The sequence below is a fragment of the Atheta coriaria genome, unplaced genomic scaffold (assembly GCF_025399875.1).
Source record: "Atheta coriaria isolate IRGN ID8LTWV9N9 unplaced genomic scaffold, Caltech_Dcor_3.1 hic_scaffold_1_pilon, whole genome shotgun sequence".
In the NCBI taxonomy this organism is placed as follows: Eukaryota; Metazoa; Arthropoda; class Insecta; order Coleoptera; family Staphylinidae; genus Dalotia; species Dalotia coriaria.
In genome coordinates this window covers 6521018-6533089 of record NW_027045443.1, presented here as the reverse complement: position 1 = coordinate 6533089, position 12072 = coordinate 6521018, and the positions used below count along the sequence as shown (strand labels likewise).

The following is a 12072-nucleotide window of genomic DNA, read 5'->3' as shown; positions in this document are numbered from 1 at the left end:
TCCTCGTCGCGAGTCGCGCGTCGTACGTGCGCTCGCGAAACGCCTAACTAACGACTGCACACGGCGAAGGGGTAGAAACAAGCGGCGCGTCGGCGGCGGGCGCGCGCACATGCATCGGCCCCGCGTCTCTCTCGCGCGCGCGACTGCGGCCGGCGACGGCTTTGTCTAATCGGATTCATTAACGGCGTGGGGAGATATATCCGCGTGTGCACGCCGGCCCGACCAAAGGCTCATTTTGAATGCGCCCCATACACACACAACACACACGCCCGCCGCCACACACACACAAACGCGTGCGCGCGGCACCCGCCGAGCAGTGAACGGTGGCGCGGCGCGACTGCGGGCCAGTCGGACTCCGCACGCCGCCGCCTCAAGAACAGCAGCGCCCACGAGCCGAGCCGAGCACGTCGCCGCCGCCACCGACACTCGCATCCCGCTCTCCGGCACGCTCGCACGTGCCGCGCCGTCCCAATTGATATCGCGCGCGAAGTGTCGTGCTCGTCTCTTAGCTGGCCCGCGCGCCAGATGCCGCCGGCGGCCGCCGTCGATGATGCCATCCGCCGCCGTCCGCGCCGTCGTCGGACAGCACTCGTGATTGTGCTGTGGTGACCATCAGGTGAGCGACATGCCGTTCGCCCGGCGGACCACATGAGTTAGAGGCGGCAGCATCGCTGGCGACTTTCAAAATTGCTTTTCGGCACCCACCGACGCGAATCGCACGTGTGCGCGCGTAAAATTGCAGTTTCGACTTACCGCTTCCCGCCAGGAGTGTTACTTAAACCACATCATTGAGTTGAGTTCAGAGTTCAAAGTGAACATTCTAAAAAGTGTGCGCCTAAATTGTGCAACCAAAAGGAAATTTTTCTAAGCCAGCTATTCGACGTCTGTTCTAAATGTAAGTTACCCACTTTTCAACAACAACCTACAACCCTCTTCAAAGTTTATAACTTTTAAACTGTTTCTACTCTTGAATCGCACAAGTTGCCACGTTTCCAGCAAGTTTTTCCACCGAATCAAAACGTCAAAGTGTCATTAATTCGTATTAATTCATTTAATTTGATTATCATGTGTAAATCTGTGATTATTTTCAATTTGTTTTGGATTGTCATGCATGCGAACCGTAATCGTCAGCGAATGTGGAACGCGATGGGCGCGCTTTTTCGAACTTCGGTGGGAAAACGCGTGGAAACATGTGGTCGCTGTGCGCGCCAAAAACACCAAAATCAAGCGGTCGGATTTTGGTGTCGGAGGAAAATTGCCAAAATTTTAAATGGTACCTAAATGTGATTACGGGTTTTTGGGATCAGTAACAGGGTAATAGGATTAAGATTTTAGAACTTTTTGAAATTAGGTAATTACACCTAGTTTGTGCGACCAGAGATGTACCTGCAGAGCTATTCGGCTTTTTCTATTGTGGACTAATTTAAATAGTGCTAATTTCGACTCTGTTTTATGTTGTTTTTGATGGATTTACAAATAGAGGTATAAACTAAATTAAAATCTTAGTTAACTGATAGATTTTCTTAGAAAAATGTTTCCCGGCCAAAATTCTGAAGAAAGTGCACAATATGTGTACAAATAGTAATATTGTCACCGCGCTCACATGTTTGCCGCGCCGTAGTCACGTTCCGCGCTGCAGGTACGCCACACCACGCCGCCACCCCTCACGCCGCCGGCCCAGCTTTATTGCGCCTCATTATTCCATTCGGTTATGATTCGGAATGTGTTCACTTACGTGTATTGTGCATTGTGCACTTGCTACGTGGGAATCCACGCCGAACGTGTTTACGTTTACGCGCACGTCGCAGCCACCCCTGCCGAGGGAGGAGGCGAGACGTCGCCGGCCGCGGCTACCTGTGCCAACGGGAATACCCATGTCCTACCTTTATGCTTCACGCACGTACATACTTGTTGTTGGCTTGTACGAAACACCCCGGTCAATCGCGGTAGGTGAGGGTCCGAGGATGCGTTGATGGTGATAAATTGACGACGCGCGGACACGAGGAGATCATTCTAGTCAGTCGACTCGTGCCGCGAACATCGCAACAGTTTTTCTTTTATTTACGAAAGTGCAAATTGGAAATTATTGTGATATATAATTATATTGTGTTCTGTGTACGTGAAGAAAAGTGTTCATTTTCTGTTTTGATGTTTCCGAGCGGAGTTAGTTCTAAGAATTGATACAAACTAGATTTGAATAAGGGTGAGTTAACATAAAACACAATAAAAATCATAACATTGTATACTCATTGAAGTTATCGTTTTTGTTGAAGATTTTTATTAAATTTTAAAATTTAATTTAATTTAACATTTTTATATTTTATTTCATGCATGACTATTTATTTAATTTATCTGTGAATTTTTTTACAAAAATTAATAACTAATTTTCCAGTCACACCAAAAGAATAATCTGAAACAAACGATATTTTCAACTAAATATTAACTTCGTCTTAGCAAAATACGAAACACTTACTGTTAATAAAATATCAATTCCATCGTTGGTGTAGCGGTTAAACTCGGTGATATCAACGCGCCCCATACACCATAAAAGCAGGTATGCATGCACGTACTCGCACTCGCTGGTTTCTTTTCGAGAAATCAGAAAATATGTAAATCGGCGACTTGTCCCGCGTCGCCACCCTTAGCTACCTACGCAAGCGTTTACGACGCCAGTAAGACGCACGTCGTCGCGTCATTAACCGATACCGTGCTTTACCTCATATCGGAACAACATCCCAATAACATCGCTCGGTAAACTTGTGCTCGTAAAACTGGCCGGCGTCTTTTGCGCTCCGCGGGGCTGGCGACGCTCCGACATACCTATTATGCGAACTTTCCCAATTGTGCGTGATATACTTCTATTTCGATCTACTTAAGCTTGTCTATACGACATTATGAGCAAATAAATGTTTGTATTATTTACGGATTTCCATAAATAAATTGTCAAATGGACACAACTTGATATTTTAATAGAATATGTTTTATTTTTAAACATTTCATACGAAATAATGTCACTGTTATAGAACACAGTGAATAAAAATGAGGAAATATAGGAGCTACGGCATGAATATGTAAACAAGTATTGATAACTTACTCTGACATGTTAAAATTGGGGCGGGTAATATATGATTATAACATGTTAATTCCACATTACGAAACAGCCAACTAAATACCCTTCAATAATGATATGCTTGGTACCGCTACTTTTTCATCAACATCCAATGCAACATATGAAAACTTTGAACTTTAATTATTCCACCTACGATCTAGGAATAAATGTAATCACACATTTTACGCATTTGTTAACAAAAGCGTTGGATGAAGGTTGTGCATGTACTAGTAATTATTCATATCGTTACTCTCTCACAATGAAAAGTTTGGTGCGTTGAAGACAAACTGCTATTTTATTATTTATTTATTTTTCAAAGTTTTTCGAACGTAAAACTGCGTAAAATTACATTTTTGAAGTAAATATTTCTATTCTGCTAGCGTTGAAGTCACCAATAGGTCAAAGGATGTTCCAGCGATGCTAATTTCGGTTTACTTTTGCTTGCAGATTCTGGAAAATCAAAAGACGCGTTATAATGCCAAATCCTTCATGTAGACAATCATAAGATATAGTGCGATCCGAGTGTCCCTCGAAACGAGAAGAGATTTTATCGAAAAAGTCCATAGTCAGCAGCCGCGCCAACATGTCGCAGTCGCATTACTCACTGCGATGGAACAACCACCAGTCGCACATCCTGTCGGCGTTTGATGCTTTACTACAGGCTGAAACGCTGGTGGATGTGACGCTGGTATGCGCCGAGAGTTCGGTGCGTGCGCACAAAGTGGTGTTGTCTGCTTGCTCGCCGTTTTTCCAACGCATCTTCGCCGAGAACCCGTGCAAACACCCAGTGATCGTGCTGAAAGACTTCAGCGGCTGGGAGGTGCAAGCGATAGTTGATTTCATGTACAAGGGCGAGATCTCCGTAGTCCAGGAACAGTTACAAAGTTTGATCAAGGCTGCTGAGAGTCTTCAGGTGCGTGGTCTGGTTAACCAAGAAGACGTCACCAATGTACCGGCATCACCGTCCCCGCGTGAGGTTGATGAAGAACGTAGCGCGAGTGGTTCTCCAACGGATTTTGGCGCGACACCAGCACACGAAGTTGCAGCTGCCGGGTGGATGTTGGGCGCGCTCCATGAACGTGCTGAATCACCTCTGCCACGTCGTAAACAAGCACGACCTCGCCGTCGTTCTGGGAATTGATGGCTCCGCAAGACCTTACCACTTGCGCGAAGACCACCACATCTCCCGAGCGATCTACACACTCCTCACATGCCGCACCTCCACAGACCCACGTTGAGAACTTATCGCTGAAGCGACCCAAACTGGACACGTCAACAAAGGAAGCGTTACATGGTTTTGCCAGCAAGGATAAAGATAAAGAGAACCACCGGTTACTTGCGGAAGAGAAGAAGAACAAAATGACGTTCCAGGGGCAGTTTATTCAGCAGAGTCTGTTGCCGCTCCAACAACACCACCAACAACAAGAAGAAGAACGCGCTAAGTTGGTGTTGACCCCGATCCTAGTGGCAGTCCCGAGCTGGATCTCTATGCACCATCATAAGGAGTTCCCGCCATCTCCCCACTGCTGCCGCCCAGTATGCTAAATATGAAGCATGAGATGGACGGTCATTCCCCGCTACCCTTTCCTCCCATGCCCTCCGTGTCGGCGCTGACCATGACCCCACCACATAGTAAATGTAAGTGTATATCTCGTTGGATATTAAAGTTAAGACTAATCAATTTAATCAATATTACAGTTTTCGGCCTTGACTCGCCCTGTTATTCCCACCTGGTTTAGATGGATGCCGGAATCCTTTATTGGAACTTGCCGACCCGCGGACCACTCCTGACACGCATATGTTCACCAAGAAAAGAGTAAGTTTTGTTTGTTTGCAATGTAAACAGTTTATTTTATTTAATAACATTTGTGGTTATAGTGGGTAGGCCCAAAGGACAACATTCCGCACCTCGAGGTGGTCCACCACGTTCCTGGACGAACGCAGAACTAACCGAGGCGCTGCAACATGTCTGGAATAAAAAGATGACCACATCACAGGCGTCACGTATTTTGGTATTCCCTACAATTCCTTACTAATGTACGTGCGGGGCAAGTACGGCAAGTCGTTGAAGCTGGAGCAACTGCGTAAAGATTGCATCGGTGGGCCTGGTGGTATGGACCTGATGAATCTCTCCGCCTCTGCTGGTGGTACCGGCGCCAACAACAACAACAATGTCAAGAATGACCCGGAAGAACGGCGGCCGTCCTCCGCGGAACACGCACCTCCAGGTGGTCAACATCCAATGTTCAATCCGTTCGCCCCCAATTTCTACCCGGACTTTGCGGCTGCTGCAGGTGGGTTCCCTATACCGGTGAGCATGATACACCTCCTACCGCAAAGCGAGAAGAACCGTGATCATTATATGAGTGGTGCGCACGGGGACCGCAGCGAACGTGGCGGGGCGGCAGTGGCAGTAATGGAAACGACTTGGAGGACTGCAACCGAAACGAGCGTAGTCTAAAGGAAGAACCGCAGGACATGTTTCTACCACCAGGACTATCACGCGAAGACCGTCGTGAGCTGGTGCAACAAAATGGGCAGGATTGAGGGCGGTCCCCGCTAGGTTATTATCTTAAACTGTAAATTCCCGCCTCTAAAATCAAGTGATGTGCTAGATGTGGGAAAGTGAAAATTCGTCCAAAATCATTGATTCGCAGTGGGCGCGAACTTTGGGGAGTGTGCAAAATCGAATCCAAAAAGCAGCTGACGAGGAAGACATAAAATTCGAAACATTAGGGGCAATATTAGTATTTATAGTTTTGTTAAACTTTAAACAGTGCTTCCTCCTTAAATTAACTTGAATATTTGACGAATGCTGTTTCTTTCTCTTTGATTTGATAAAGCATAATGAAAATCTCACCAAAAGACTGACTCGAGCACTCGAGCGAACTCATGCCAATCGTCTGCGATGAGACGGCGAGTGCGAATCTGACGAAAACAAATCATTTTTTTGCAACAAACGAATACAGCAAAGTAAATGAATAAACAAAACAAAGCAGAGCATAACATAACAAAACAAAAAAACACTACTACAATAGTTCCTGGTTACATTTTACTACATAAACAATTGACTACTATTATTATATCAAACTATATCTTACTGTACAACTGCTAGATACTCCTATACTTTATTGTTACTTAGCGAACGGGCGAAGGGCAGCAGAAACCTGACGACTATTTAATGTTTGCGCGCAGACGAGCGCCGCTCCCGGAGCTGGTGTCATGCGCTCGTCCCCACACGAAAGTAACACGGATGCATTCTATTTTTAGCGTGACAGAGATGTTTTTTATACGTATTTTGAAAGCGAATCACAATAGCCACAATTAAACAATAAACCAAACTGCGATATTACAAACTACTTCAAACAGATTTACGTATTACAAAACTACAATAGGCCGGCGGTTTCTATATATTTTTCTACGGATCTTTTTCCAAGCAAGCAAGCAGGTCAATAAGCGGTTTTTTTTTACTCATTTACAAAACGCATACCAGTATATAAACAAAAAAAAAACCCAACGAATAAGTGAAACGCAATTGAGTTGCACGTTTAAAATCAACACACAGAATAAAACGAAAATAGACTGAACTGCAACCGAGCACTTTTTTGCCGTTGATTTGGCGAGGTTTGGTTGTTTGGCTGAACACACCCGGCATGCGAAAACTGGCGAGAGAATATGATACATACTACAAATCTAAACGATAATTGTATAGTAAGTGTTTGTATACAAATAAAACTTTAGTCTAAAAAAACTCGAGGCGTAAATCACACATACACACTCACACGTAAAAATTAATGCAAAAATAATCATTGAATAGAAATTGTTGTATACGGAAATATTTAAACGATATTACAAAGGTCGACGCAAACAAATCACAAAACAAACAATGCGAGTAGAGATATGGAACTATTTGAACAAACGAGTATCGTACAAAGTACTTCTTCATAGCCGCCATTTTGAAAGTTCAGTTATCCACGCGTTATATATTTGCAGTTCTGCAGGGCGCAACTTTCATTCGATTGTTAACACCGTTCAGCGTTTTTGGTTTTCGGGTAATTTGGTGTTTGGTTCCGATTCGGAGTTTATTCAGCAGAAATAACAATACAATACAAGCAGGGTATAAATTAATAGAAACTTTATTGATTATTGAATAGAAATATAATCTTCCAGAGAGGTGAAAAACAAATGAATCACACAACATGCTAACCTTATTTGAAGTAAGTTAAAAGGGGAACGAAACGAGGCAGACAGAAGAATAAATGAGATATAGTAATATATAAAAATTTAAAAGAATATTAAAGAATTAAAATGGAGATTAATAAACAAAATGATAAAGATTAGAATTGTATAGAATTTACGTAGACTTATTAATTAAATACACAGAAGAACAAACAAAAAACGCAAAAAAAACAAAGTATAGATAAGGATAGTAAGTAATATAAACAATCATGTGATAATAGTTACTGTGCACAGTTAATAATTAGTTAATTATGATTAATATGATTATACACTTACGAATAAGTGCTCTCTGAGTTTGAGTGGCAAAAGACGTGCGACAAGCGGAGGATTGTATATTTTGGCGGGAAATTTATTGATGCGTGAATGAAATTGAACGACTGGGAAGCGGGAGGGGGGTCAGGAAGTTTTGCTTACTTACCGCGTTGCACGTTGACCATTTCTTTATTTTCCACACATATTAACACACACTTATACTACACACTATTTTGTACACATAGCAAAGTCGGCTTTGAGTTCCTTTAAGTTAAAAAACGTTTTTCGTTTCCAGTGGCGCGCGGCGCTTGTAAATAAGAATTAGTTCATCGAGATGATTAATTAATATAGTGGTGCTGGTTAATTAACGCAGTTGACGTGCAAACGGACATTCCTAAACGAAGTATTATTAGTTATTAGTAGGTGGATTCGATTCAGGCGAAGGGCGATTTTTTGTTCGTTTCACGTTCGGTTATTTCAACTCGTAGTTTAAGTTTGATTGTTTTATTGAATATTATTTTGACCATAGATGATTTTAAAGTTCCTCTTATTTGTATAATTTATGTAAATGCAGATTTTTAATCACAAATTATTTAAATTATATTAAACGCACTTTTGATTGAGTTTTTATTTGTTTTATTTTGTTGTTTTTTTATGGGATGTTTTTAGCTTGAATGTATCTGATGGGCATTTGGCAACTGTAAGGATGCGTCGTCGTGATGTGAACGAAAAAATAATTAGGTGAACGAGATGATTGTACATTTGGGATAAACATGTAAAGTGTATTTGTTTTTCTTTCTTCGAAATTCGAAACAAATTGAGGAACGCAAACCCTGGCATTAATTATTAATTAACATTATAATTATCGATAAATTAATGAGAAATTGCTAAGAAAATTGGACTCATCGAAATTTCACGGTGGTGATGCGGTGTAAATTTACGATTCTAGCGAATGAAAACTGTAAAACCGAAAGTAATAATTGTGTAATTAGATGACTTTGATAATAATTAAATTAAAAATTAATTAGTGTTATATAAACGGTAATCTAAAGGAAATTTCAAAGCAAACAAAAAAATGAGACATACAAACATTGGCATTAATAATTTTAAATTGAAGATATGTGAATTAAATTAATCATGAGAATTGTAAATTAGGCGGCCACTAGACACGAAATTGTAAATACTATTGACGATTATATAGGCAACTAGCATTAAATTGATATTGATGGTGCAATCATGATCATACTTGTATAAATTTTGAGTAAATAATGAAATAATAAATCTAAATGATATTTAAATTAAGCACAAATTGAGAAAAAAAACGCAAAACGAATCTCATGATTCTATCAATCCATCATTTTGAAGCAACTAACTAAATTGGTTAAATAACCAAATTACAAATATCTCAGCGGTATAATTATATATTTGTTGGTTTTATTGCAGTATTTGTTTGAGATTTACGTTCTAACAAATAACGACAAAACGATATATGAAACAGGGTAAACAAAACAATATCTAATCGCATCTACAAATAACTAAAATACAAACATACAAAGAAATCGACTTAACGACAGAATTACATACGACAGGTTACAGATGATAGTGGTATAAACGTTTAATAGAGCTGTATTTCGATATTATTTCTGAACCACAACGCCGCAGCAAGCGGAAGATCGTCAAAACAACTGTATATTGTTCATTGGTTAGTAAGGTTTAATAAAAATTAAGAATAATTCCAGGCAAGAAGCAAAAATACTTGCGCAAGCAACTATTCGAAATTATCTGTGTAAAAACTAAAGACAACGTGTAAAATGAACAAATAAAAATTTGAATAAATGCAAAATTGAACTAAATCTAAGAAATAAATAAGTAGGGCTTAGTTTTTAAAGAAAATGAAAAATGATGATGTTGGAAGCTTCTTGGTCGAAAAAAAGATGAAAAATAATAAAACATTTCCAAAATGATGACATCACTTCATTTATTACCCACAAATCAATTTCACAGGTATTTATTTACTAATAAACTTCTTTCCACATCAGATCTTTTCATTTCGGTACAAAACGGATTTTCTTTACCGAACTCATCGAATTCTGTTGCGTTGCAATACCAGAAACAGATTTTCTTGATGTAATCCTCTATAAATCTTCCAAGTCTGCCTAAAACTCGCAGGGTTGGTTGCAGGAACGTGTAGAGGAATGGATTGATACTGCAGTTTAGCAATGCCAACGCATTGAATCCATACAGCATTAACCAGTGGCACTTTTCCGAATTGACAAAACTCAGCTTTATAATATTGAACAACCAGAATGGGAGACGACAAGCGGTGAATACCAGCATTAAAAAATGACAACCTTGAAGGTACGTAATCTTTGTGCCACGTGTGGGTTTCTACCACGTTCATGAATTCGCATTTTTGTGCCTAGTTTGCCATTGCCTGGCAACGGCCCTGGACCACTCAGTTGTGTTGATGAAGTTTCAATGCTATAAACCGATGGCTCCACATGGATAGACGTACCAACAACGGGTTTACGATGAGACCAAATAAGATGAGCGATACTGCAGTTCAGGAAGAGCATGCAACCCCATAGAGACGAAAAAACCAAGGCGGCAATACTTATGTAATACATTTGTAGGTCTTCTTTGACGACGGTTACACAAAATTGATAATATTCCAAATGGGCACCTTCCGGAACCACGTGGTACACCGGTAGAGGCTTTGATTCAAACATCGGATAGATTGGATAAGATATCCCTGTAGAACACAAAGATTAACAGAAAAAACAAAATTGAAAAACACATTCTTACCCAAACATAAAATCCATATGATCGAGAACCCATAGATGCAACTAGATGGCGTTGGATTCCAACGGTGAGTCAATGTTTTCACTACGTTTAGATATCTGTCCATTGCAATTACCACCATTGTTGATAAGTTGACAACAAGGCCGAAGATTTGTGCCATGGGTATAAAGGAACACATAAATTCTCCAAGCGTCTGAATTTTTATAATAATAGCTGGTAAGTAAGTGTTTTAAAATACGATTTAAAACTTACCCAATTGATCATCGGGTGTGAAAACGTCTCCATGTTATTCGTGCAATACGAAGCAGTCATTATCAAATCACTCATCGCCAAGGAAATTATGCAGCATTTCTGTATGAATCGATTATTTCTATTCACAAATATTATCAATTTAAACTATTGATGGTACCCTGCGGATGAATACACACCTTTGCGTTGTGACAAAAATCGCCGACACATTTCCACTTACAGAAATGGTCAACAGCAGCGCAAACACGATGAGAAAAATGAAACGTTCTTCATTCGTTAAATATGTGATGTCTTCAGGTAGGTAGGCTTTGATAGTTGTATTCTACAACAATAAAACGAATCATTTGATTTGTTAAGTAGATGAAATTGTTTTACTACGCCAAGATTCGGGTTGGAATTCATTGTTGCAGTGTTGGATTGTGTTTGTTATTTGGCTGTCATACCATTTGCAACTAATTTATGCCTCGTTACGACGCACTTAATATTATCAATTATCAATTTATTGTGCGCGATATCACCGTAATAACGCACAAAAATCTATGCTAAACGGTGGCCATCTGTTGAATACTGACAAATCAGCGTGGAAATTGATTAGGTAACTAATTGAAATTTTGATTGACGGTGCATGAAACAGATCAACATTAGATATGTTGTTAATTACTTTGCTGTGGCATTTGTGGGAAATTTTATTACATTGTTTACGCAACGAAATTGTTGAGAAAAACCTTAGAGTTTAATATTAATCAAATTGAATACTGCTATGTTATCATTGTATTATTTTTTATTTATAAAGTGCATCCTAGCGACATCTCAGGATGATTTAAGATGAAAATTAGATGACTTCAAGAATTGTTCATATCAGCAGCGTGTTTGTTTACGTTCAGTGTTGTGTTCGTACAAATAACTTGTTTACTTGGTGCCTTGTTTATTATACGGTGCATTTACACATTGTTTTGATTTATTTCATGTATCGATGAATTTTTAATATCCACGGTTTTTTTATAAACGGTTAAAAATTCTTTAGTTAGAAATTCTTATTGACGTTAAGAAATGGAGTTCAGAATGTGCAGAATATTTAAACTTGAATCTCAGATGTTCTTTCATACCGTCAATTTTGAAGAAACAGTTTGGAGTGCATGTGTGTATGAGTGCATGTGCATGTTCGCAACAAAATTGTGAACGTTTAGTGTTTTCTTACCAACGTCTCAACTCAGGCAATGGAAATATTTTATAATAAGAATTTTCAGAGATTGTCTTATAATTAGATTGCATGAAAACTTAATAACATAAGTGGACATTATTATTGCGTAACTTCGCAGCTTACACGAACACAGTTATTGCTATTTATCCCTATGTTCCTTTACTCTTACTTACAAAGTAGTGTAGTAGTAGTAGTAGCAGAATTAAATGCAAATAGTGCA

General features: G+C 39.9%; 2 protein-coding genes across 2 annotated transcripts; one reads left to right on the top strand and one right to left on the bottom strand.

The window, feature by feature from the left end:
* Positions 1-377: 377 nt before the first annotated feature.
* Positions 378-9564, top strand: lov (jim lovell). Its single transcript, XM_065300971.1, is given in 9 exon segments — positions 378-895; positions 3557-4242; positions 4245-4625; positions 4628-4747; positions 4808-4825; positions 4828-4929; positions 4988-5113; positions 5116-5480; positions 5543-9564. Coding segments are annotated over 8 exon segments (1776 nt in total). The 5' UTR covers positions 378-895; positions 3557-3692; the 3' UTR covers positions 5657-9564.
* Positions 9562-11870, bottom strand: LOC135790582 (C3a anaphylatoxin chemotactic receptor). Its single transcript, XM_065300841.1, is given in 6 exon segments — positions 9562-9942; positions 9945-10352; positions 10406-10595; positions 10655-10772; positions 10831-10973; positions 11030-11870. Coding segments are annotated over 6 exon segments (1227 nt in total). The 5' UTR covers positions 11054-11870; the 3' UTR covers positions 9562-9598.
* Between the last annotated feature and the right edge of the window lie 202 nt (positions 11871-12072).